Source organism: Carassius gibelio, chromosome B3 (assembly GCF_023724105.1).
Source record: "Carassius gibelio isolate Cgi1373 ecotype wild population from Czech Republic chromosome B3, carGib1.2-hapl.c, whole genome shotgun sequence".
Taxonomy (NCBI): Eukaryota; Metazoa; Chordata; class Actinopteri; order Cypriniformes; family Cyprinidae; genus Carassius; species Carassius gibelio.
In genome coordinates, this window is record NC_068398.1 from 1,575,113 (window position 1) to 1,601,342 (window position 26,230).

General features: G+C 38.9%; 2 protein-coding genes and 1 long non-coding RNA gene across 10 annotated transcripts in view; 2 read left to right on the top strand and 1 right to left on the bottom strand.

The window, feature by feature from the left end:
* The window catches only part of LOC127952170 (zinc finger protein 665), an 88,878-nt gene extending 88,166 nt beyond the window's left edge, over window positions 1-712 (bottom strand). For 3 of the 8 annotated variants that reach the window (XR_008152835.1, XM_052550537.1, XM_052550542.1), the window contains exon 1: window positions 557-712. The gene's annotated coding sequence lies outside the window, so the exon portion shown is untranslated. The remainder of the gene's footprint in view (window positions 1-556) is intronic. The other 5 variants (XM_052550546.1, XM_052550545.1, XM_052550544.1 and 2 more) reach the window with 2 other exon arrangements.
* Window positions 713-4,868: 4,156 nt separating this feature from the next.
* On the top strand, window positions 4,869-12,536 carry LOC127952224 (trichohyalin-like). The gene is given in 7 exon segments (XM_052550643.1): window positions 4,869-5,693; window positions 6,698-7,297; window positions 7,400-8,244; window positions 8,344-9,633; window positions 9,754-10,746; window positions 10,749-11,731; window positions 11,806-12,536. Coding segments are annotated over 7 exon segments (5,457 nt in total). The 5' UTR covers window positions 4,869-5,410; the 3' UTR covers window positions 12,269-12,536.
* An 11,280-nt stretch (window positions 12,537-23,816) lies between these two features.
* LOC127952241 (uncharacterized) lies at window positions 23,817-25,942 on the top strand. The gene is made up of 4 exons (XR_008152869.1): window positions 23,817-24,038; window positions 24,183-24,217; window positions 24,964-24,998; window positions 25,420-25,942. It is a non-coding gene; the product is annotated as an uncharacterized LOC127952241 (long non-coding RNA).
* The last annotated feature ends 288 nt before the right edge of the window (window positions 25,943-26,230 follow it).

A 26,230-nucleotide genomic window follows, 5' to 3' on the forward strand; every position in this document is an offset into this window, starting at 1 on the left:
TCTGCTTCTGTATTAAGTGCATTTTTAATTTTCTGTGTCGGTTTCTTATATTGGTCTTATATTCCATCTCTACTGTGTATTTCTATTTACTTCTAATGTTCACACGTAGGAGGACGGCTTGATCTTCACAGTTAAACATTCAAATATTTTGAATACCTATTTGTAATGTGATTCATGCACAACTGATGATGCTCCTTAAATTTACACTAATCTAGAATTGTTTTACCAGACTATTTACAGCGTGCAGTCTAACACAGGCAACCGTTTTTTTTTCTCTTCACTTCAGAAACAGAGGAACAAATAATTTACAAGCTATACCAGCCTCTGAAAGTGAATTATCATATTGAAACCATGGATATTGGTGTAAAACATCTAATAAAACTGATCAACTATAGTTAACTCTAAAATATTCATACAAAACCAGAACGCAAGAGATTCCTAACCTAAACTCAGTAAAATACTTCAGATAGTTTTAGAGTAACATGTACACGAGTTCACATACAACAAGAGTTCACATATACAACATCTGTGTCTGAATATTATCAAGAGCACTCACGTGACTGTGTTCAAACTCGTCATATCACGCGGGTCAATCACAAATGCTCCAGCTCTGTGAATTAAACTACAGACTAAATCCCCGCGAGGCTATAAATATTCACGAATTCAGTTCCGTTGGTTTGAACTGTGTGTCCGTTACTCCGGAAGCGGAAGCGTCATCAGTGAGCGCTTGAGCAGATCTGGCGCCTTCTGCTGGACGCTCGCGCATTTATAACTTTAACTTCTCATTTACACTTTATTATTTCAGATACACTGTATTTACACGAAATACAAGAAACTAGTGAAACACGGTAAAGATCTGAATAGTTTCCCCCGTACGAATAAATTATTTGTTATACACAGTGAAAGAATAAGACATAATGAGACAGATTTATTCAAGTCATGTATTTATTATTGTTTTTACATTGCATACATTTCTAAGTGATCAGTGGGTATCAGTTGTCAGAAATAATCCTTTAATGATTTTAGGTATTAAAGCTCTACAAAGAGACCTAATGCCCCTTGCTTCGCCGTTTTCAACACAAATGAATAACTCAATATGTTTCATATCTGAAATATAAAAAAAGAAAAAAAGTTTGAACTCGTATTTGCTGTTAATCTGACAGAAGGAAGGTGTTTAGCTTCGTGACATCACAGACTCCGCCCACACACACACACACACATAATTTCCTGCCCTGCTCCCATGGCAGCAACAAGGAAATAATCATATAAACACGATAAAACATGCAGGTATCAGATTTCCTTTTAAACACTCTGTATGTAATATGAAATCTAATCATCAGATACACTAAAACATGAGTTTATTTGAATCATCAGTGTTATTAATAAGTGTGTGAGTGTAACCCCTCTCACCCGGGTCCTCTCTGACGCTCCTCGCACTCGCTCCGAGCGGGGCTCGAACCCGGGTCTTCCGGCATGGGAGGCGGACGCACTAACAAGGAGGCTAAATGGCTACAGCCACTAGCGTCTGTTGCTAGTGCGTCTCTTGAGATCGGGGAGTGAGGTTTACCTGCACAGCTCTACTCGCTGGCCTCCGTTACACTCACCCCCTAAACCTCACTCCCATCCGGGTCACGGCACCAATGTAACCCCTCTCACCCGGGTCCTCTCTGACGCTCCTCGCACTCGCTCCGAGCGGGGCTCGAACCCGGGTCTTCCGGCATGGGAGGCGGACGCACTAACAAGGAGGCTAAATGGCTACAGCCACTAGCGTCTGTCGCTAGTGCGTCTCTTGAGATCGGGGAGTGAGGTTTACCTGCACAGCACTACTCGCTGGCCTCCGTTACATGAGCTTCAGGAAGATCAATCAATCAATCAATCACCTTTATTTATATAGTGCTTTAAACAAAATACATTGCGTCAAAGCACTGAACAACATTCATTTGGAAAACAGTGTCTCAATAATGCAAAATGATAGTTAAAGGCAGTTCATCATTGAATTCAGTTATGTCATCTCTGTTCAGTTTAAATAGTGTCTGTGCATTTATTTGCAATCAAGTCAATGATATCACTGTAGATGAAGTGACCCCAACTAAGCAAGCCAGAGGCGACAGCGGCAAGGAACCGAAACTCCATCGGTGACAGAATGGAGGAAAAAACCTTGGGAGAAACCAGGCTCAGTTGGGGTCAGTTCTCCTCTGACCAGACGAAACCAGTAGTTCAATTCCAGGCTGCAGCAAAGTCAGATTGTGCAGAAGAATCATCTGTTTCCTGTGGTCTTGTCCTGGTGCTCCTCTGAGACAAGGTCTTTACAGGGGATGTATCTGGGCTCTAGTTGTCCTGGTCTCTGCTGTCTTTCAGGGATGTAGAGGTCCTTTCTAGGTGCTGATCCACCATCTGGTCTGGATACGTACTGGATCCGGGTGACTGCAGTGACCCTCTGATCTGGATACAGACTGGATCTGGTGGCTACGGTGACCTCGGAATAAGAGAGAAAAAGAATAAGAATAAGAGAGAAGCCATTCTTCTAATGATATAGCAAGTACATCGGGTGTTATGGGAAGTGTTTCCAGTTCCGGTTTACCTAATTAATGCAGCCTAAAAATCCTGTAACGGATTTGGATATTAAAAGCATATTAGTATGTTATGTGTATGCCAGGTTAAAGAGATGGGTCTTTAATCTAGATTTAAACTGCAAGAGTGTGTCTGCCTCCCGAACAATGTTAGGTAGGTTATTCCAGAGTTTAGGCGCCAAATAGGAAAAGGATCTGGCGCCCGCAGTGAGTTTTGATATTCTAGGTATTATCAAATTGCCTGAGTTTTGAGAACGTAGCGGACGTAGAGGAGTATAATGTAAAAGGAGCTCATTCAAATACTGAGGTGCTAAACCATTCAGGGCTTTATAAGTAATAAGCAATATTTTAAAATCTATACGATGTTTGATAGGGAGCCAGTGCAGTGTGGACAGGACCGGGCTAATATGGTCTTACTTCCTGGTTCTAGTAAGAACTCTTGCTGCTGCATTTTGGACTAGCTGTAGTTTGTTTACTAAGCGTGCAGAACAACCACCCAATAAAGCATTACAATAGTCTAACCTTGAAGTCATAAATGCATGGATTAACATTTCTGCATTTGACATTGAGAGCATAGGCCGTAATTTAGATATATTTTTGAGATGGAAAAATGCAGTTTTACAAATGCTAGAAACGTGGCTTTCTAAGGAAAGATTGCGATCAAGTAGCACACCTAGGTTCCTAACTGATGACGAAGAATTGACAGAGCAACCATCAAGTCTTAGACAGTGTTCTAGATTATTACAAGCAGAGTTTTTAGGCCCTATGATTAACACGTTTTTTCTGAATTTAGCAATAAGAAATTACTCATCATAAAGTTTTTTATATCGACTATGCATTCCATTAGTTTTTCAAATTGGTGTGTTTCACCAGGCTGCGAGGAAATATAGAGCTGCGTATCATCAGCATAACAGTGAAAGCTAACACCATGTTTCCTGATGATATCTCCCAAGGGTAACATATAAAGCGTGAAGAGTAGCGGCCCTAGTACTGAGCCTTGAGGTACTCCATACTGCACTTGTGATCGATATGATACATCTTCATTCACTGCTACGAACTGATGGCGGTCATATAAGTACGATTTAAACCATGCTAATGCACTTCCACTGATGCCAACAAAGTGTTTAAGTCAAGATCAGACAGTTTCACTTTCATTTCTGTCACAGAACCGAACGAGAAACAAATCTGTGAGTAAAAGACTGTGTTCAGTGTTGAGATGCATTCAACTGTGTTGATGAGTTCAACACACTTCTCTCAGTTTATTCTGTGTGATATAATTCAGAGAGTGTCTTATTTCTGTCATATATGAGAGCTTTATCAGTGTGTGTTTCTTCATAATCTATATATTCCCATCTGAATTTGCTGCAGTTAAACAGAAAACTGAACAAACTACAGACAGAGGAGTGAAGGAGCTTCACATACTGAAGTCTGGATGAATGAACATGTCTGAAAATTACTACAATATCTTACAGGACGATGAAGAGAGACGTCAGGAGTCAGAGAAGAAGATCAGATGAAGACTGAAGAAAGAGACGAATATCAACATGTCCACCAGAAGTGAGAATCCAAGATTAAAATTAGTCTTCAAGAAGATTTCCAGTACATTGTCAAAATAGTTCATTTACACACATCTGAGGATATTCATGTCTTTATTGCATCCTTTATTGAAGATGTTTATATTTAATAGATATTTAATAGAAGATATTGAATAAAAATCTGCTACATGTGTGAGTAAAATGTCATGTCTCACAAGACCACAGTGCTTCATACTAGTTTAACATAAACATACAACAATAGAAGTATAAGTAAAACAATTACAGATCTATTCAGATCTATACTTATACTATAAATAGTTTAATACACACACAAACTGAGACTGTACCAATCTTTACATTAATACTGTAAATTAAATTGTGCAGAAGAGATGTTTTGGGGGAAAATAGCACATGATTGCAAGATGATTTGTAGTGGAGTGCACAAGTAAGCATATATTCTCAAATTAAGTCTTTGTGTGTGTGAGCATTTGTAAAACGTGTCTAGTGTACATTCAGACTCCAAAGATACAGTAGGTTATTCTCTGAACAGATTTACCAGCATCTCAGACTTTCACTTGTTTCAGTGCTTTGTTCAGAGATGCTGATTTCTGTTGATATATGTGAAGATGATGAGAGGCAGATATATTAAGACTTCTGTTTCTTACAGTGTTTGTCGTCCACAATCCTCCTCGCAGGAGAAGACGGAGCAGAGACGAACCTCCTCTGAATGAGTCTGTACTTACATGAATAAATATATATATATAGGGATGTAGAGTGTATTAAAAATATGGGCAATTATTCCTTATTAAAACAGAAGTGGTGAATTCAACCTCTTAGTGGTGGATTCTGGTCATTTTGATCTGTGATGCTGGAGTTAGATCAGGATCTTGTTACAGATCACATGTGTTACTGTACGATGTGAGGACTGTGAACACTGAGTGTCTGGTTTGACTATTTGCAGTGAGGATTGTTGTTCTGGGGAAGAGTGTGTCTGAAAATAGTCTGGTGGGGAACTTGATCTTAGGACGAGCAGCGTTTGACAGTGAAGCTCCTCCAGATGTTGTAGAGAGAGTCGGAGGAAGACTGAAGGACAGACACCTGATCATCATCAACAGTCCTCAGCTTCTCCAGAGGAACATCTCAGATCAGCAGATCACACACACAGTGAGAGAGTGTGTGTTTCTCTCTGATCCAGGACCTCATGTCTTCATACTAGCACTGCAGTATAAAGACTTCACTAAGAAGGACTTGAGAAGAGTGAAATATGTGCTGGAAACATTCAGTGAAGAGGCCATTAAACACACCATGGTGCTCACGACTGATGACGAGACTGATAAATGGGCATCTGTGAAAGCTAATGAATTCATTCAACAATTAACTGCAGAATGTGGAGGAGGACATGTTCAATTTAATAACGAAATAGAGGAATGGTGCTCTGTAATATCAGAACGACTGGAGAAGATACTTGGAGAAAACCATGGAGAATTTCTTACATGTGAACTATTTTACGATGCAGAAGAAACACTGCTGGATGAAGATCAGAGCAGATCTTTAGCTTCACTCAGAATGAAGAAGGAAGATTCTGATGGTGAGGATTCTCAAATAGAGACAAAAAACTGGTTTTCCTTGTGGTTAACTAGTTTTGAAATATTTCCTGCTTTTGAAAAAAAAAACATGAATGAACTATATTCAGACATTAGGTTATTGAACAGAACATCACAGGTAAAACACAAAGATTCAGCCTGAAAGTACACACTCCTTAAAGCAAAGTGGAGTTCTGTAAAGAATTCAAGAGTTCTTGACACAATTCTGAAGAACACTTAATACCAAAAATGTTATTAGCAGATTCAAAGAGGCGATTAATATTTTTTTCTGATTAATGAATTAATAAATAATTTTCCTGTCCTGTCTGCCATTATGGTCAACGCTCTCGTTTCTTTGAACGGAGTGATGTCAAGCTTTGCCGAACTGAATTATGGCAGAAGCTGAAAACGTTTCAGCATTTTAACCACCAACGCAGGCTTCAGCCAATCAGATCGCCGTATGCAAATACACTAGTACAGATGCTAAGCCAATCCCGTTCATCTGACGATCTAACGTATGTGATTGGCTGTTGTCACTATGACAGCACCAAGCTTCATTGCTTCATTGACCGTGTGAATGTACTCTTATAGTGTGCTTGTAACACATGCTCTTAAGTTGCATGGTAAAAAGAGTTGATATAAATATGATGCATGTCACAATATTTAAATGAGAATTTAGTGTTTGATAACTTTATTTGATTTCTATATATTTCCTATATTTCTTGAAGGACAATGCAGAATGTTTTAAGTTCACTTAAATTACAAGTTATTTTTTAAAGTCTAACCGATTTTAAATAGTCGGGCAAAAAACTGTTTAACAGAGACATCAGCAGTATTGGTATCAGTGATGCTAGCCTTCACTTGTAAAAAAAAAAAAGAAGAAAAAAAAAGATGACATTAAACATGTCATTATGAAGATTGAATGTTGAATATTAAATTATTGCAATATATTTAAAACCTGTAATGTTAATCTATATATGTTGTAGTTACATATGTTCCTGTGTTTAAGGTGTAAGTGTCGCCAGAGAAGAGAAGCTGAACTTGGTGTTGTGTGGAAGTGATGAAAACCTGAAGAAATCCTTATTAAAACTAATAGAAGAGAAGAGGAGAGATGTGGATCTTCATGATCGTCAGATCAGTGTGATAGAGCTTCCCGCTCTGACTGGTCTCTCAGAAGAGGAAGTGATGCGTCAGACTCTCCGCTGTGTGTCTCTCTGTCATCCTGGAGTTCATGTTTTCATCATCATTATTCCTGACGCTCCTCTCAATAATGAAGACAGAGCAGAAACAGAGAAGATCCAGAAGATCTTCAGCTCCAGAATCAACAAACACATCCTGATCCTCATAAAGCAGAGCTCAGAGCGTCAGACAGAAGAACTCAGTGAAGAAACACAGTCTGTCATTCAGAGGTTCGGAGGAAGACATCAGCTCTTTGGTCCCAAAACACAGGTGTCCACATTGATGGAGAACATTGAGCAGATGCTGGAAGAAAACAGAGGAGAGTGTTTCTCCACAGAGATGTTTCTGGAGACGCAGATGAAGAAACTGATGAAATATGAAGAGATGAAGAAGAAAACTGACTCATTAGAGACACATTTACTCTCACAAGGTAATGAGCAGAAAACTAGTTCTGGTCTTAAAATATGGAGCTGGAAACATGTCTAAAATAATTTGGTAATTAACAAACTCTGATGCATTTCCTCTCTTCCAGGTTCATCAGAGAAAGAAGATGAGCTGAGGATTGTGCTTCTGGGAAAAACTGGAGCTGGGAAAAGTGCAACAGGAAACACAATCTTAGGAAGAGAAGCGTTTACAGCAGAAGAATCGTTTGAATCAGTGACTAGAGAGAGTCAGAGAGAATCATGTGAAATCAACGGTCGACGTGTCACTGTGATCGACACTCCAGGACTGTTTGAGACTGAACTCAGTAATGAGGAGATCCAGAGAGAAATCACTCACTGTGTCTCCATGTTCCTGCCTGGACCACATGTGTTTCTCTTACTGGTTCCACTGGGACGATTCACTAAAGAAGAAGAAACATCAGTGAAGATCATCCAAGAGACCTTCGGTGAAAACTCATTAATGTTCACCATGGTGCTCTTCACCCGAGGAGACTTTCTGAAGAAGAAGACCATCGACCAGTGTTTGGGAAAACCTGGATCTCCTCTGATGAAGCTGATCGAAGCGTGTGGAAACAGATATCATGTGTTCAATAATAATCAGCCTGAAGACCGAACACAGGTGACTGATCTACTGCAGAAGATAGACGACATGCTGAAAGAGAATGGAGCGAGTTTCTACTCATGTAAGATGTTCAGAGAGATGGAGAGAGAGAAACAAGAACTACAGATCAAGATCCTAATGGACAGAGTCCGAGAAAGAGAGGAGGAGATGGAGAAACTGAACAGAGAAAGAGAGCAAGAGATGGAGAAACTGAACAGAGAAAGAGAGCAAGAGATGGAGAAACTGAAGAGAGAAAGAGAGGAAGAGATGGAGAAACTGAACAGAGAAAGAGAGCAAGAGATGGAGAAACTGAAGAGAGAAAGAGAGCAAGAGGTGGAGAAACTGAACAGAGAAAGAGAGCAAGAGATGGAGAAACTGAAGAGAGAAAGAGAGCAAGAGATGGAGAAACTGAAGAGAGAAAGAGAGGAGGAGATGGAGAAACTGAAAAGAGAAAGAGAGGAGGAGATGGAGAAACTGAACAGAGAAAGAGAGCAAGAGATGGAGAAACTGAACAGAGAAAGAGAGGAGGAGATGGAGAAACTGAAGAGAGAAAGAGAGCAAGAGATGGAGAAACTGAAGAGAGAAAGAGAGCAAGAGATGGAGAAACTGAACAGAGAAAGAGAGCAAGAGATGGAGAAACTGAAGAGAGAAAGAGAGCAAGAGATGGAGAAACTGAACAGAGAAAGAGAGCAAGAGATGGAGAAACTGAAGAGAGAAAGAGAGGAAGTGATGAAAAAACATGAAGAGGAGAAAGAGAGAGTGAAGAGAGAAAGAGAGGAAGAGGTGAATAAACACGAAGAAGAGAAAGAGAGAATGAACAGAGAAAGAGAGGAAGAGATGAAGAAACTGAAGAGAGAAAGAGAGGAAAAGATGAAGAAACACAAAGAGGAGAAAGAGAGAGTGAAGAGAGAAAGAGAGGAAGAGGTGAAGAAACATGAAAAAGAGAAAGAGAATATGAAGATGATGAGGGAGGAAGAACGACAGAATCAGGATAAAGAGAGAAAGAAAAGAGAAGAGGAACTGAGAGAAAGAGAAGAACAATGTAAAAGAGAAATGAAGGAACAGGAGGAGCAGATGAGAGAAGAGATGAAAAGTGTGAAAGAGGAGTATAAAAATGAAATAAAGGAAATGAGGAAAGAAATAGAGACTGTGAAGAAAGAAAAAGAAAATCTTCAGATCAGGTATGACACAGAAACAGACAGAATGATGAACAGAATAGAGAATGAACGACAGAATCATGAAACAGAGAAAAGGAGAAGAGAAGAAGAGTTTAATGAGAGAGAAGAGAGATATAAAAGAGAAATGAAGGAACAGGAGCAGATGAGAGACGAGATGAAAAGAGAAAGAGAGATGATTAAAGATGAAATGAGTCAAGAAAAAGAGACTGTGAAGAAAGAAAAAGAAAAACTACAGATAGAAATAGACAGACTGATGAACAGAATAGAGAATGAACGACAGATTCATGAATCAGAGAGAAAGAGAAGAGAAGAAGAGTTTAATGAGAGAGAAGAGAAATATAAAACACTAATAACAGAGAAAGAGAGAGAGATGAAAGAGGAGATGAAGAGAGAACGAGAGGAATGGGAGAAACAGAAACAAGAGGAAAAGAGGAGAAGAGAAGAAGAGGATGAGAGAAGACGAGTGCAGTGGAGAGAGGAACATGAGAGAGAGAGAGAGAAGATGATGAGGAAGATCTGCTCTGAAACTGATCCTTCACTGAAGGTGAGTCTTCAAGACTTTCATGTTTGTTCTGTCAGTAATCACACTTTTAATATTAATATTATCACACAAAAATCAACAATTAAAGTTATTTTTACTGAATGATGTGTTCAACTCCAAAAGGTCACAGCTTACAGGAAACTGGAGACAGAATACAGGAAGTGGACCTGGAGTCTCCGCAGTGCCATGATGGAAACTGAGAACAAACTACACAACATGATAGAGAATGAAGTGATTCATGAGATTGAAGAAACTGATCTTCACAGAGAACTGAAGAAGACAAGAGAAGAAGTGGAGAAATCAGTGTCTGAATTCTTTGAGAAAGACAGAGATAAATATATACTGATTCAGTGGAAAACATCATTTGAAATCAAAATCAAAGATCTTCAGAAAAACATTGTGAGAGAAACAAAGAGGAAATTAAATGAGATTCTTCATCAGCGATACCTAAAGAGAAAGATTGATGCTCAGAGAACACAACGTGAAAACACTCTCTGTGAAAAGAGCAAAGAACTTGCCTTAAAACTCAGAGACAGAACAAATGATGAAGAAATAATGAAGAAAGAGTTTGATTTGTTCTGGGAACAGAGTGTGAATATGATTATCAGAGACACTCCTCCAATCAGAGACATTGATATGATGAGAGACGTGAGAGAGATACTCAGTGACGTCTGTGAAAGTGTGTCTGTAGATCACTGGACAGAGAGCAGGGATATTTTCACTGTGAAGAGTTATTCAGATTATGTGAGGGTTAAGAGATCCAGTGGAATTACAGGAGCTTTGACAAATGTTTACAGATCAGCTAAAGAGGTGTTGGGTTATATTCTGTCTCCAGAGGATGAATCTCAGATCAGATCATTCGTCACAGATGTTGTTCAGCAGACAGACAGAATGATTCAGACATTTAACATCTCAAAGAAGGGCTACAACATCAGCTACATTCAACAAATCACACACTACATCAAGACAAGAGTAACACAACATGAGGAAGAACAAGTGAAATATGTGTTCAAGAAAGAGTTCTTCATGGATTTGGTTCTGTCCATCTGTGAGAGAGCAAACAAGATGATCACTGACCAACACACACTGTTCAGAGAAGACAATGATCCTGTAATACTGTATATGTAGAGAAGAAGAGAGAGGAATACTATAGTGTTTTCCTGAAATACTGTCATGGAGCCGCATCAGCTGCTATGTTTGGAGAGATCATCTGTCAGAAACTGAAAGAGCCGATTGAACAGAGCGTCTACAAGAGAACTGCCAGAGATTTAGCAGATGAAATAAGATCAAACTGTGAATCACTGAATGGAGACAGATCAGATCTGGAGAAACACATCCTGAAGAGACTGGCAGAAGAGGAGGATTTCAACAAATACATGAACTACATTCGTAATCCCAGAGATCACTTCAAGAGTTTCATCAGAGATGAAGTCAGCCGGTACATCACTGATCAGTTCAGTCTCAGTGTTTTACCCAAGATGAAGGAGAACATTAGATTCATGGAGCAGAAGATCATGAGAGCAGCTCATCAATCTACTGAAGATGTTCAAGAGAACAGAGATGAATCTATCGAACGTGTTCAAGAGAACAGAGATGAATCTACTGACCGTGTTCACGAGAACAGAGATGAATCTACTGAACGTGTTCACGAGAACAGAGATGAATCTACTGACCGTGTTCAAGAGAACAGAGATGAATCTACTGAACGTGTTCAAGAGAACAGAGATGAATCTACTGAACGTGTTCAAGAGAACAGAGATGAACCTACCGAACGTGTTCAAGAGAACAGAGATGAATCTACTGAACGTGTTCACGAGAACAGAGATGAATCTACTGACCGTGTTCAAGAGAACAGAGATGAATCTACTGAACGTGTTCAAGAGAACAGAGGAGATGTTGGTTTGTGGTTGAAGAGTTTCACACAGCAGATCTCAGATGATCTGATCTTCTCTGAGAAACACCTCAGTGGAGTCAAACATGATGATGTTGATGATATCAATCTCCTAAAAGATGTGATAACACAAGAACTTCCTACTATAATATCTGACATCAGCAGGAGATTCAACAGAAAGTCATTTGATGAAAAACTGGACCTTAAATCTATCACAAATTATTTCAAATCTACAGAATGGTTTTAAGAACATTAATGACATAAAAATGGAAAAGTGCCGAAAAAAAACTAGATGATCTTCTGATAGACCTCTTCTGTCAGTGCTGTTGGGTTCAGTGTCCGTTCTGTGGAGCCACCTGCACAAACACCACAGAAGACCATCCTGGAGATCACAGTGTTCCTCTCCACAGAATGACTGGAGTTAAAGGATATTCATACAGAGGAACAACAAACTTGTGTATTAACATCTGCACATCAGATGTAGCAAGTGATCAATGTTTTTATCTCGATGGATCAGATGATAGAGTCCTCTATAGAGAGTACAGAAGAGCAGGAGGAGATTATGAAGACTGGAGCATCACTCCTGATCTCTCTGAACTGATCTACTGGAAGTGGTTTGTGTGCAGATTCCAGAGAGATCTGGAGAAACACTATGAGAAAACATTTGAGAGGGGTGGAGAGATACCAGAGGAATGGAGGACATACACAAAACATGATGCCCTTGAGAGTTTGGAGAAAAACTTTTAAAATATATAAACTTATAAAGCAAAACAACACTCTTTTAGACAGTTACAAAACAATATAAATATGCTGTTCCAAGGGGAAAAAAATGAATTAAAAATTTTTTGAATGAGTTTTGAATTATTGCTAGTAAAGTTTATAATAAATCAGATTTTATTCACTATACCTGGTAAACCTCAACATCATTTTGTGAAGTAATGGAGAGTCTGCGCTGTAGATTTCACATACAAATATTAACAACAAATAAACACTATTCAGCTAATTATAAATAACATTTGAATGATTTAACATTACAGCTTATTTAAATTACAACTCCACCATATCTAATAATCTTGAAATAAATCCTGTAATCTTATCTGGCTGGTATTACATTGTGTTTTCCAGGAATAATTTCCTGCTTAACCAGATTGATCTGAAGTGTTTCTATATTATATTATAGACAGTAATGTTTGCATCACATGAACTGTCTCCAGTCTGAACTGAAATGAAAGCATTAGAACTGCATTTATAATGTTTGTTATTGTTTCATTTATGAGACAATTTAGGTCATTTCAAGTCAAATCAAAAGATCACGCTCATCATTTACATTTATCCGACACTTTTATCCAAAGCGACTTACAATTGCTATATACTGTATGTCAGAGGTCGCACTCCTCTGGAGCAACTAGGGGTTAAGTGTCTTGCTCAGGGACACACTGGTGTCTCACAGTGGATTCGAACCCGGGTCTCTCACACCAAAGGCATGTGTCTTATCCACTGCACCAACAACACCCATCATCATTCTTTGTGTTTTATACTGTATGAAAAGAGATGACTGTTGTATTTACTCCATCATCAGAATCACAGAAGATCTCATGATTCAGATTCACACAGTGACATGATGATCACACAATAAATTATTCTATTATATTATTATTGACAAGTGATTTATTGGAATAAACATCTAAACATTTATGTAAAAAGGCCATTTAACAGGGAAATAGTTAAGAAGATCTTCTATTATTTATCATATGCAAATGTACTTTTTATTTTTATTTTTTAAAGCACATATATCTAAGTATGAAATGTTTTAAATAATATTGCACACTTAATTTAATAAATATGTTAAATATGCTGTATGTAAATATCTAGATTATACGTATATTAGTAAAAGTTAGTAAAACAATACACACATAGGCTATGTATTTTAGTGTTTTCCCCACGTAAATGTTTACAAACGATGAAACATTAGGCCCGTTGTGAACGAAGAGTTTTACAATATGTGCGTGAGTTATGAATATTACTTTTGAAAACAATCATTTTAGCAGAAAATGGCAGAGAGTTTCTCAACAGGAAGTGTTTCATTTCACTGAATCTGATCAAAACATAACAGAGCCATGAAGAAAGGCAAATCTGTAATGTTTCATGAAAACTAAAAAGCAGCATATGTGCATAAAACGCGTTGTTGCGGGAGATAATGTCTCATCTTTACTTTCACTTTCGCTTTCACGTGACGTAGTCCACTGAGCTGCTGTGAAGTCACCTGACCTCAGACTCCTGCCTCTTCTTCTGCTCAGACGATGATAATAAAGCTGTGTTAGTCTTTGATTTGAGCTGGAGCTGGATGTGAAATCAGTGAGATCTGCTGCTTGCAGACGGATACAGAGGCTTCATGAATGAAAGCTTCTCGAATCACGTCATCAGTTTGAACGGAGATGTGGCGCCATCTGCTGGACATCAGACACCAACACAAGACTGAGAAACTTCAATCAGTAAAACACTCTGAAATGTGTTGAAATCTGTCACTAGTTCAGCCTCAAAGCCCAGTGAGCTTCATCTCCCCTACATAGACAGCTCAGATCTGACTGGTTTATTAATATGAGAAACATCATCTGTGATCCAGTCACACAAACAACCTTCATTCACTGAATACATCCCAAAACAGACTGCTTTTATCAGTGTGAGTAAATCAAGTCTGCTTTATTTCTATAGCGCTTTTTACAATACAGAGAAGAGTCACTGTAGTTAACAAACTATAAAGTAACAATGATACTGTTTCCTTCAAAATGTGAATATGACAATTACCTTTATGTCACGCAGAGCTGTGCTGTAAGATGTAACTTATGCTAGAAATTTAGTTTTTAAGAGTAAAACAGCTGTGAAATCACCACGAGTAAATAATAATAATAAGAATAAACAGCGCTCTCTTCCTCCCTCAGTAGTACCCATGGCTGAAGTGCCCTTGATCAAGGCACCAGTTTGGCTGGCAGATAATTAATGTGCATTTATAATAATCCAGTCTGCAATTCTTGTTCAGATCAATGCGAAAATTCACCCATATAAACCCGTTTTAAATTATATCTTCTTAAAAAATGGTTTAAAGGTTCAATTGTGAGATTTATCATTTTATAATTTATTTAGTTTGTTTTGTTTTGTTGTAAAAACGTGTATCTCGATGGTAAATGAATTGCTATATCATGGTCTACAACATGAAATAATAAAAATGTCTGCTAAATTAATAAATGTGAATGAAAACGGAGCCCGCGCTGACTGTGTTGTGTAGTAGAGCCAGACGTGATTGCTGGAGGAAAGTACCTGTATGCTCTTTTACACTTTTAATAGATTGACATTGAGGTCGTTCTAACACGGTCGTGATCTAACACGTGATCATAGTTTAACTGTAGCTGATTTAAATAAAAACATTGGAGAAATGGTGAAATCAGTGACTGAAATACAGTTCTGCACCACTTACACACTGCTGTGCTCAAAATTAAGGGATAATGTACATCCAGCCGGTTGTTATCTCAGAATAAACCCTGACATTAAGCGGAGCGGTCTTCTATTCGCCAGAAGGTATTTATTCTGATAACCCAAGATAACTGAAATTACCAGCAGTACCAGTAGTACTCATATTAATATTCTAATGCAAGATCCACACACTCTGTACAAACATTGATTACATATTGCTTTCCACATTTACAGCTTATATCTACTGTTTTTCTCCTTCAGAGTATGATTGTTGTTTCACAGTAGTTTGTCACATGTAGGAAACACAGACTGCTGTGCAGCAAGCATCTGTTTATTCAAGTCATACCAATCTGATTCTTCATTAGTTTCTTTTTCCTCCCCTCTCTGTTCTTTCATCTGATTTTAGTTTGAACACTCAGATGACTGCTTCTCTCTGTTTCACTGCTCAGTCAGACTTCATATGATCAGTACAACCTACAGCAAGAGTTATTACTGTATAACAAGACATCCCTTAAACCCTGCTGCTGGAGACATTGACCCTCGTCTCATTCATGATGACACACATCACATGAAGCAAGAAGATCACCAGGATGAACAACCTAATAACAATAAGCTTAAACAATATAAACGATCTTATTCCAAGATGCCGCTGCCGAGTCCGGTCGCCGTCCAGGTCGCTCCGCTTAGATTATGTTTTTATTTACTTTTTTACCTACTTTTGCTTTCTCTTTTTACACACATTACCTCTGCACTGATAATATACGAAAAGGAAACACTTTTGGACATTGGACACCGCTTCACTGACCTGTTTCAGTACACTTTATCCTCCAACCCATCGTGACCATCTGAGATTCTCCGGAACGCCGAGATGAACAATAGCCACCTGAATAACCACCCGAGGCGACGGAACAAGAAACACCGCGGGAAACGTGCTGGGATTCGCAACAGACTGAGGAAAAGAGCACACAGCCCTCCTTTACCGAGCATTTTGCTCGCCAATGTCCAGTCTCTGGAGAATAAGATGGACGATCTTAGAGCTAGGATAAGTTTCCAACGGGACATTAGGGACTGTAACATCCTTTGTTTGTCTGAAACGTGGCTCACGCCCTTGGTCCCGGACGCTGCTGTAATGCTGTCTGAAAACTTCTCTGTTTTACGGATGGACAGGACAGCCGAGGCCGGCAAATCCAAAGGCGGAGGAGTTTGTTTCATGATTAACAAGAAATGGTGTGACCCCAGGAATATCTCCACTCTGTCGCGCTCCTGCTCGCCTCATCTGGAACATTTATCCATTATTTGCCGCCCATTCTATCTGCCTCGGGAGTTTTCATCGATCATCATAACTGTTGTTTACATCCCTCCACAAGCAGACACTGGCTTGGCTTTGTCTGAGCTTCACGATGCGCTCAGCGGCAACATTAACAAACATCCTGACGCTGCTATTATCATCGCTGGGGACTTTAACAAAGCCAAACTCAGGCAAGTCATGCCTAATTTTTATCAACATGTATCCTGTCCAACCAGAGGACCGAATACACTGGATCATTACTACACTCAGTTTAAGAATGCCTACAAAGCTCGCTCACTACCGGCTTTCGGCAAATCGGACCATGCCGCCATTTTCCTCGCACCGGAATATAAACAACGGCTCGTTCAAGATCCCCCGGTGAAGAAGGTGGTGACGCGATGGTCCGACCAATCAGAAGCAACGTTACAGGCGGCTCTTGATGACGTAGACTGGGAAATGTTTCGCGCAAGTTCATCTGACGTCAGCGAGTTCACGGATGTAGCGTTAAGCTTTGTAAACACGCTAGCCGAACAAGCTACAGATACAATAACAATAAGGACATTCTCAAATCAGAAACCGTGGGTGGACAGATCAATCCGTGCAGCAGTAAACAAACGCACTGCTGCTTACAACGCCGGTCTTCTATCGGGAAACATGAGCGAGTACAAAGCATCGTGCTATGCTCTCCGGCGCGCAGTAAGAGCCGCCAAACACAGACACAGGGAACGCATAGAGTCACATTTCCAGCTAAATGACTCCCGACGCATGTGGCAAGGACTAAGGACCATCTGTGACTTTGGAAATAAATCCTCTGCAGAGGTGAGAGCAGATCCGATGCTGGCTGACGAGCTAAACACTTTCTACGGCCATGTGAGTCTGCCGATCAGCGCGTCAGGAAGCAGCAGTCAGAGCAGCGATCATCATGCGATCACCGTGTCGGAGGACGAGGTTCGGAGGGCACTAAAGCGAGTGAATGTAAGGAAAGCAGCCGGACCTGATGGGATTTCTGGCCGTGTTCTGCGGTCCTGCGCTGATCAGCTCGCTGGTTTGTTTACATCCATTTTTAACGAGTCTCTTGCTACATCGGTGGTTCCCACCTCATTCAAAAAATCGGTCATCATCCCTGTGCCTAAAAACAATAAACCCTCTTGTCTGAATGACTATCGTCCAGTTGCCCTCACATCAATAGTCATGAAGGTGTTTGAGGGACTGGTTAAAAACGTCATCTGCTCCTCCATCCCGGATACTTTGGACCCTCTTCAGTTTGCCTATCGTCCAAACAGATCGACAGATGATGCCATCTCTCACATCCTGCACTCTTCTCTCACACACATCGACAGCAACAACAGGAACTATGTAAGGCTGCTATTTATTGACTATAGCTCAGCTTTTAATACTATAGTCCCCATAAAACTAGCTTCTAAACTCATAGACCTTGGACTGAATTCTTCACTCTGTGACTGGATTCTTGATTTCCTCACCGGCAGACCTCAAGTGGTGAAACTAGGCCAGCACACCTCCAGCTCCATCACCCTGAATGTAGGAGTCCCACAGGGCTGTGTCCTGAGTCCCCTGCTCTACTCTCTCTACACACATGACTGCGTGTCTTCGCACAGCTCCACATCTATAACCAAATTTGCTGATGATACTGTGGTTCTGGCCCTCATTCACAACAGTAATGAGACTGCATACTTGGATGAGATAGAGAAATTAACATCATGGTGCCAGAACAACTGTCTCTCTCTGAATGTGAGCAAAACTAAAGAACTGATTGTGGACTTCAGGAAGAGACAGCAGCAGCCCTATACTCCTCTTATGATCAGCGGGACCCCTGTGGAGAGGGTGAGCAGCTTCAAGTACGTTGGTGTAAACATCTCGGAGGACCTGACTTGGACTACACACATTCAAACACAGGTTAATAAAGCCTGGCAAAGACTGTACCATCTGCGACAGCTGAGGAAATTCAGGGTCTCACCAGCAATCCAGAAAACTTTTTTATTCAGGGGCTATAGAAAGTGTATTGACTCAGTGCATCTCAGTGTGGTATGGGAACAGCTCCAGTCAAAGCCCTGCAGAGAGTTGTGCGCTTAGCTGAGCGCATCTCAGGGTCTGCTCTCCCCTCTCTGCAGGACATCTACCTCAAACGCTGCAGAAGTAGAGCTGCAAAAATCATCAAAGACTCCACCCACCCCAGTAACTGTCTTTTCACTTTGCTGCCATCTGCTAAGCGCTTCCGTAGCCTGATGGCAAAAACTGAGAGACTCAGGAGGAGTTTCTTCCCCCAGGCCATCAGGCTCTTAAACTCTAAACCAGCCTCTTAACATCCTTATGCCTCCACTTAATGTTCACTTTATCAGTAAGATCTTCATCATTCACTGCCTCACATAGACACACTGACAGTGTCATCCTGTTTGCACATTTGCTTCTTGTACATTCCTGTGTATCTTAATATTTAAGACTACAGTAAAATGCATATATGCACACTGTACATCCCTGTACATCTTAATATTTAAGACTACAGTTTACATTCATGCACATTATTTTGCGTTCTATATTTAATTCTACAATATACATTTTTTATATTTTATTCTTATATTTTTATTGTTTACTTTTATTTCATTCTTACATAGCTTTATTTATGTATATTTTCATCTGTGTTGTTTTCTTTAATAATTGCACTGTCCATGGAGCGGACCTGACTCACATTTCACTGCTGGTTATATATGCTATATATAATTTTGTATGTGACGAATAAAAATCTTGAATCTTGAATCTTGAATGAATAGATGTAAATGACAGGATGATCATGAATGATTAAATTGATGAATGATGAACAAAACAAACACACATTTTGATTGTAAGATCTTGTATTGTTTTATATCTCATGGCATTACAGTTGAGGACAAACGAGTTGAGAAGCTCAGAATGAACACAAACTCTCTTCATCATCTTCATGTCAAAGATCACAGTGATGTTTGAGTAAATAACAACGTGAGTCGATTCACACTGAGATTGATTCAGTGAATCAGGAGCATCGGATCATTTGAACAGCAGCTTCAGGATCCCTGAGAGAAACAGACTCAGATTCAGCAGATTGATTCGTTCAGCATTTGATTCGTTCATTCATTCTGTGTAAATCATACCCATGATCTCAGTGTTGTTCAGGAATCACTCACCTGTTTTCTGAATCATCTGCGTCACGCTGAGAGATGAACCTCTGAAAACATCTGAAAACAGATTGAATCTGATTATTACATATTATCACATCCAGCACAGACTCTGAGTTCGTTCAGACTGATAGATTCAGTAATCTGAAGACGAAGGGAAATGTGATTCATGAAGAAATACAGAGTGAGATTTAACGACTGAAACGATTCTTTAAGATTGATCACGACTCACATCAAGATCCTTTTACGCTTCAACAAACAGATCAAGAAGATGACGAGAAGAACAATGATGAAAACAGCCAAAAGCCACCAGAAGTGATCTACCGTATACAAGAGATAGAAAATACAATCAGACGATCGACTGAACGAACAAATAAACAAACGAACCAATGAAATCAGTTGATATATGATATATGATGAAAACAATATCAGAAAGCACATCCACAGATGACACGCTCTTCATGTTTTACCTGAATGATGGAGATCTGGACTCACGTTATTCAGAAGATCTTTCAAAAACACACAATGAGTCAATATGAGAGAAAAGAGTGAGTGTGAATCAGATCTGTGAATAATCAGACGTTTATCAGCTGAAACTCACCTGAGTTTGGAGTCACTGCAGTTTCATTCCTCACTGAAAAACAGATTCACAATCATCATGATTCACTTGAAGATTCACACTAGATTCAGTTCAACACAGAGTTTACTGAAGTGTTTCTCTCACCTCTGAATGCGGTCACATGACTGAAATGAGACTGAAATTAAAGAAAGTAGTATTACAACAGCATTTTAATAATACATTACTGCAATATTAAACAGATGAATGCAGATAGAGATTGAGTTGATTTACTCCATCAGCAGAATCACAGATGATCTCATGATTCAGATTCACACAGTGAGACGTGACGAGACGATCAGATTTTACAGCCGTCACAGGATCAAACAGTGTTTGAGGATCTGATGGATCTGCTATCAGACGCCCGTCCTGAACAAATCAGACACATCAGATCATGAGTGTGTGTGTGTGTTTGTGTGTGTGTGTGTGTGTGTGTGTGTGTGTGTGTAGTCTGAGTTCAGTAACTCTCTCACCTGTAGATACCAGCTCTGCTCACAGTCAGGATTATTAGTTTGATTCATTATAACAGACAGAATCACAAACACAAACCCCACTGGAGTCTGAATCTCTGCACACGTCACGTTGATGATGACGTCCATGATTCAGTGCTGCAAAGAGAAGCATGTTAAACCACAGAACAAATTATTACATTATTCCATGACAAGAGTTTGCTTACAACAAAGACATACATTTTTTTATGAAAAAGGTGTATTGTGCATTTAAGAGAAACCAGGATATTCATAATATAATAATATAGACTCATCTGATATTATTTCATGTAGCGATGGAGGCATTAGCCTATGTACCTTATTAACTCTATCTAAAGTACATGCGCCAGCAAGAGGGCACTAGAGAGTGATTTATAACCACAACGCATGGCTGAAAGTTTCTAGCGGCTCTGAAGAACCGGATTACCATTGAATGAGTAAAACTCGAAACTGTTCTAGATGCAGGCGTTTCATTAGAATACACGATTACTACACATGACAGCTTAACAGAGGACCGTGAAGAGCGGACACTGACACCTTAATATATTTGAATAAAACATGTTTTAAAAACATAGAATCTAAAAAATCAGATCAGATAAATATGGAGAATCGGGCAGTGTAATGTGAAGATATAACATTGTGCAGAACTGATATCTACAGAGATACAAGAGGAGTTTTCTGAGGATGCTAAACATCCACTGAATGGACAGAACAGAATCATGAATGAGCTGCAAACCTAGAACTGACACATGTTCACACATATTCTAATAAAGTCAAGATTTTATATCACAGCAGAGGTACATATCGAGCACCACTAACCCTTTTTTGGTAAACACATTTCAAACCTATTTTATATTAAAAGATAAATGTATCATCTTTACACAGTTATTAATACTCTACATATTAAACAGATTTCATACCTTGAGTGGATCGTTGTCCAAAACTAAGTGAGAAGGATGAAAGCTGAAAGAAAGTCCTCCTGGAGCTGCTGGTGAAGAAGTGCTTTACTGCTTCCATGTGGCCAGACTAGACCAACCGAACAAACCACAACTCTAAACAAGCCAAACCTGTAGATAAAACTCTACCCATTCCCCAAGTCAGGGGCGTAGCAAGCTTTTCAAAAGTGTGGGGGATGGATGTGGTTCGTTTATAAACAATAAAAATGATGAATACATTGACAGAGGGGTACAAAATGCAGGGCTTAAAGTTATCTGGCACTGTGCTGGATTTCCGGCTTGCAGCGTTTGGCTGGAAAAAAAAAAAAACCTACATTTAAAAAAAAAGAAAAGGGGAGAGAAAAAAAAAACGCCCACAAAAAGCTTTTTCTCTGGTGGTATAAATAATGTAACAATTTACTGTTTTTAAACATTAAAATAATATACACTTTTCTTTCATAGTTCTTCAGCAGGTATGCAAACAATAGCTGCTGAACAATATTCCAATAATAGCAATTAGCATTAGTCTAAAAAACGAAATATAATACCGAAATCACTCGACATGTCAACAAAACGATAACAGAACATCTTCCCAAACACATATCAAGCTTGTTTAAAAACCTCGAAAAGCATAAACACTCATTCAAAGTACCTGGAAAAGGGAGATGTAAATAACCATAACCATGAGTTCCCGCCTCCTCAGCACGAGCTGACCTATAACACTCCAAGAGAGGCGGGACTTAAGGCAGAACAGCCAATCATCAGCCGGTCACACTCAAAGCCGGTGTAGAGTTTGAGAGGGAGGGGGGGGGGGGGGGGGGGGGGGGGGAAGGCAGCCGCCGCCGCGGCGAGCGCAGCGGCCAGAGAAACTGAGGAGCGGCTGTAGTAAGGTTTTTGTGCAAAACTCCGGAAAAAGTGCAGAAAACGTGCGGGTGTCGAACCCTCTCACCGGGAAAAGTGTGGGTGTTAAAACCCCCACATCCCCCACGGGTGCGACGCCCCTGCCCCAAGTAATATGCAGACTCCGCTGTGAGTCATATAGCGAAGGCATTCTCACACTTTTTCTGCGCTCCACTTCCTGATTAACACTTTACAGTAGACTAACTAATCTCATTCAGACGTCACTCACACTTTCACAAACCAGTTGTATTTTCTTATTTCTATTAACCATTACTGCCACATTGTTCTTCTGTCGCTGATTTTGAACGACTGAAGCAACATTAACAGCATTTTTATATAACACCAATAGCCCTCTGCAAATTACACAAATGACAGAAGAAAAAAAACATATTACTGCTAGAATGTGCTTTTATTCTGAGTAGTATTTAAACATTAATATTAAATGAAAACTTTGAACATGGTTTATAAGAGGAATGGTTTATTAACATTTCTGACTTTAGGTGAATAAGTGTTGAAAAGCTCACAATGGAGAGAAAACACTTCATATTGACCCATATTTGACCATCATACACACCATAACTTTAGCAATCTCTATTCTAACTCAAGTTTTGGTTATTTTGATGGCTTCCATTGTTGTCCTCATTTGTGAGTCGCTTTGGATAAAAGCATCTGCTAAATGACTACCAGAGTTGGGTATAACGCGTTACAAAGTAACGTTACTGTATTCTAATTACTTTTCGTGATAACGCAGTAATGTAACTCATTACATTTAAAATAAATGTAATTTGATTACAGTTACTGATGTCAATAAAATTAACCCAGCCGGCACATGACCGACCTTCAACGTTGAAATATGGTTGAAATAAGGTCAGTTGTGGTTTCAACGTTGAAACAACGTTGATTCAACGTTTAAAGCTGAATGGTTGAAAAACATCCAGCACATGACCAACTTTCAATGTTGAAATATGGTTGAAATAAGGTCAGTTGTGGTTTCAACGTTGAAACAACGTTGATTCAACGTTTAAAGATGAACTGTTGAAAAACTTCCAGCACATGACCAACTTTCAACATTGAAATATGGTTGAAATAAGGTCAGTTGTTTTAATGAAACAACGTTAAAAATGTTTAATGCTAAATGGTAGAAAAAGGTTAACAAGCTTTTAAATTATTTATATTAAATTATTTAAATTAATTATTATTTTAATAGCATTTAAAAATATTTTAGTCATGATACCTATTCTAAAATCTAAAGGTATATGTTAAATATTATCATCATTAACAACAATAAAACTATACATTTCGCTGCTTTATCACACTGAAACAACTCCCATTGGTAGTTTTATTTTATTACTTCTATCATGATTGGTTAATCTGGCTGTCATTCAGGAAACTGGACAACGAATCGGTTCGCGCTTTTCTACATTTAAAAATATGACCGTTCTTGTCGTCTTTCTGTGCGTGAGGCGGCTAACTGTGAGCTGCTGCTCGTTATAACTGACTGCTCGGTCGGTCCCGAATTATTTCATATTTGCCTGTACATTTTTTATTTATTTTGAGCGAATTTGAGTCGTGACCTGTCAATGGAGTACAAAAACTGTGAACACAAGAAAGGTCAGGTGTTCTGCGAGGTCCTGAAAACATCCTGTCAAAATGAGGTAAGAAAATCGCTAACTTTATCTTTATTATCTTTTGAAAATAGTAAAGTATTACCAGAGTTTACAAATGGGTAGTTAAAAGGACATAATAAAGGACAGATAAATAAATACCCGTGTGTCTATTTTTGCATTGCTTTATCACAGCTGATCAAGTTAGATGCTCACCTAATGTGTTACTGGTGAGTTATGTGTTAATGTCTGTCTTTTAGAGATTTTCCCATATTTTCCTGATATGAATCCCATGCATTAGGTGTGTTATATATGTTTGTATTCTTATAATAGTTTCAAAGTGTTTTCTGCAACATATAAGTGCAAATGTCGTTATTTAAATAATATAATTTTAATGAATTAATGAAAATGAAAAAAAAAAAAAAAAAAGGATTGTTTAAAGCCATGTTTCTCAAAGTGTCAGGCCCCCTCTAGTTGTTATGCAGGTGAATCACTAAATTAAACTAATTAATGTTAATACATTTTAACTTAATCTTTGAGTAAGTTTTTTTTTTTGCACATTTAAGTATGTTACAGTTAAAGTACAGTACAGTTTTGTAACTTTTGTTACATAATTACATTTAAAATTAAATTTTAATTTAAACTTTTTTTTTTCATTTACCTGTGTATGTAAGCACAGTTGTAGTGTTAATGTTCAAACTGTATTTACCATGGTAAAGTGTCTGACAATTAATTTTCTTATTAGAATAAAACTGCCTCATTTTTTTAACTGTAGAGCTGTAGCTGAATAGTTTGGCCTACTACGCTGCTGAAATGTAATGTTGGTCATTATGGTGCAACTTAATATTTAATAACAAATATTTTCTGAAGTGGTACTTATAAAAAGTTTGAGAATCAATGGTTTAAAGAAATGGTATAATATGAAATCCTGCTTTTTAAGAACTTTTCAGTAAACCATTTCTTCTTTCCCTTGTAGAGTCATCGAGGATCCAGCTTGTTCTTGAAACATTGGTAAGAAATTGTTCATCTGCTTCATTGCACTGTCACTTCTGCTAGAGATGCTTTTACCTTTTGTGATAGGTTTTGGTTGTGCTTAGTTTAATAAAAATGTACTGAATTTGATTTTACTTGTTTTACTACACTGTAATGTTAGTGTTCTGATTAAAACAGTGTAACTGGGGGCTCTGAAAACACTGCTTGTGAATAATTTGTTAATATTGTACATTTTCATCTGAATACATTAAATAAGTGTTTAATGAATAGTGTTGTCCACTTTGGTTCCAACCTCACTGTTACTGAACTGTAAAGTGAAAATATTGTGTGATTTATTTTGCATTCAGTTTTCAGTTAAATATATTTCACAATATCAAAGTTATTGTCAAACATTGTGAACATACCTAAACTCACTGGTTAAATCTTATGTGCCCTCCAGAAGTTTGCCCTCTGCAAGTGAACGACGCCTTGTGGTGCCATCCCAGAGAGGTTCATAATCACTCTCAAGGACCTTTTCCTGGACTGTGCCCAGCTGGTGGAATCACCTCCCAATCTCAATCCGAACTGCTGAGTCTTTAATCATTTTCAAGAAACATCTTAAGACTCATCTTTTTCACCAGAACTTAACCAACTAATGCTAGCACTTTTCCTTCTTTTCTTGTCTTTTATATATAAAAAAAAAAAAAAAACCTGGCTATGCGTTCTGTACTAGACTAACTGAGACTTGTCATGGCACTTGTATACTGTTGTTGTTCGCTTGTACACCTGACTGCTTCTGTTCTTCTCATTTGTAAGTCGCTTTGGATAAAAGCGTCTGTTAAATGATTAAATGTAAATGTTTATACAGGACGGTACAGAAAGTGCACAAGTGGGAGAGAGTGGAGGGGACGGCGTCAGAAAGGACAGAGCGCTGGGACACTTTCAAGGATCACCCGAAGCACAACCACACTGTATACACTAAGGCTGCTGGTTCTAACATTTTAGAGTGCCCTGCGGTAGAAATCTCATTCTGCATTCCCCACGGTAAAGAAGACACAGTCCGGGGGTGTTCCCATTAGAAATCAACTGGTGGAAGGTTCCCTTCTCGAACTGTTCAACACATTTTCACTGCACAAATGTACACAACTCTTGTAATGAGACACATTACTAAAACATGTTTTTGACAGAAACTGTAGGTTTCCACCAAAATAAAAGATCCACTGGTTTCAGTCATAAAGGTACAAGGGTTTGTCTTGTAAGTGCTGCAAAAA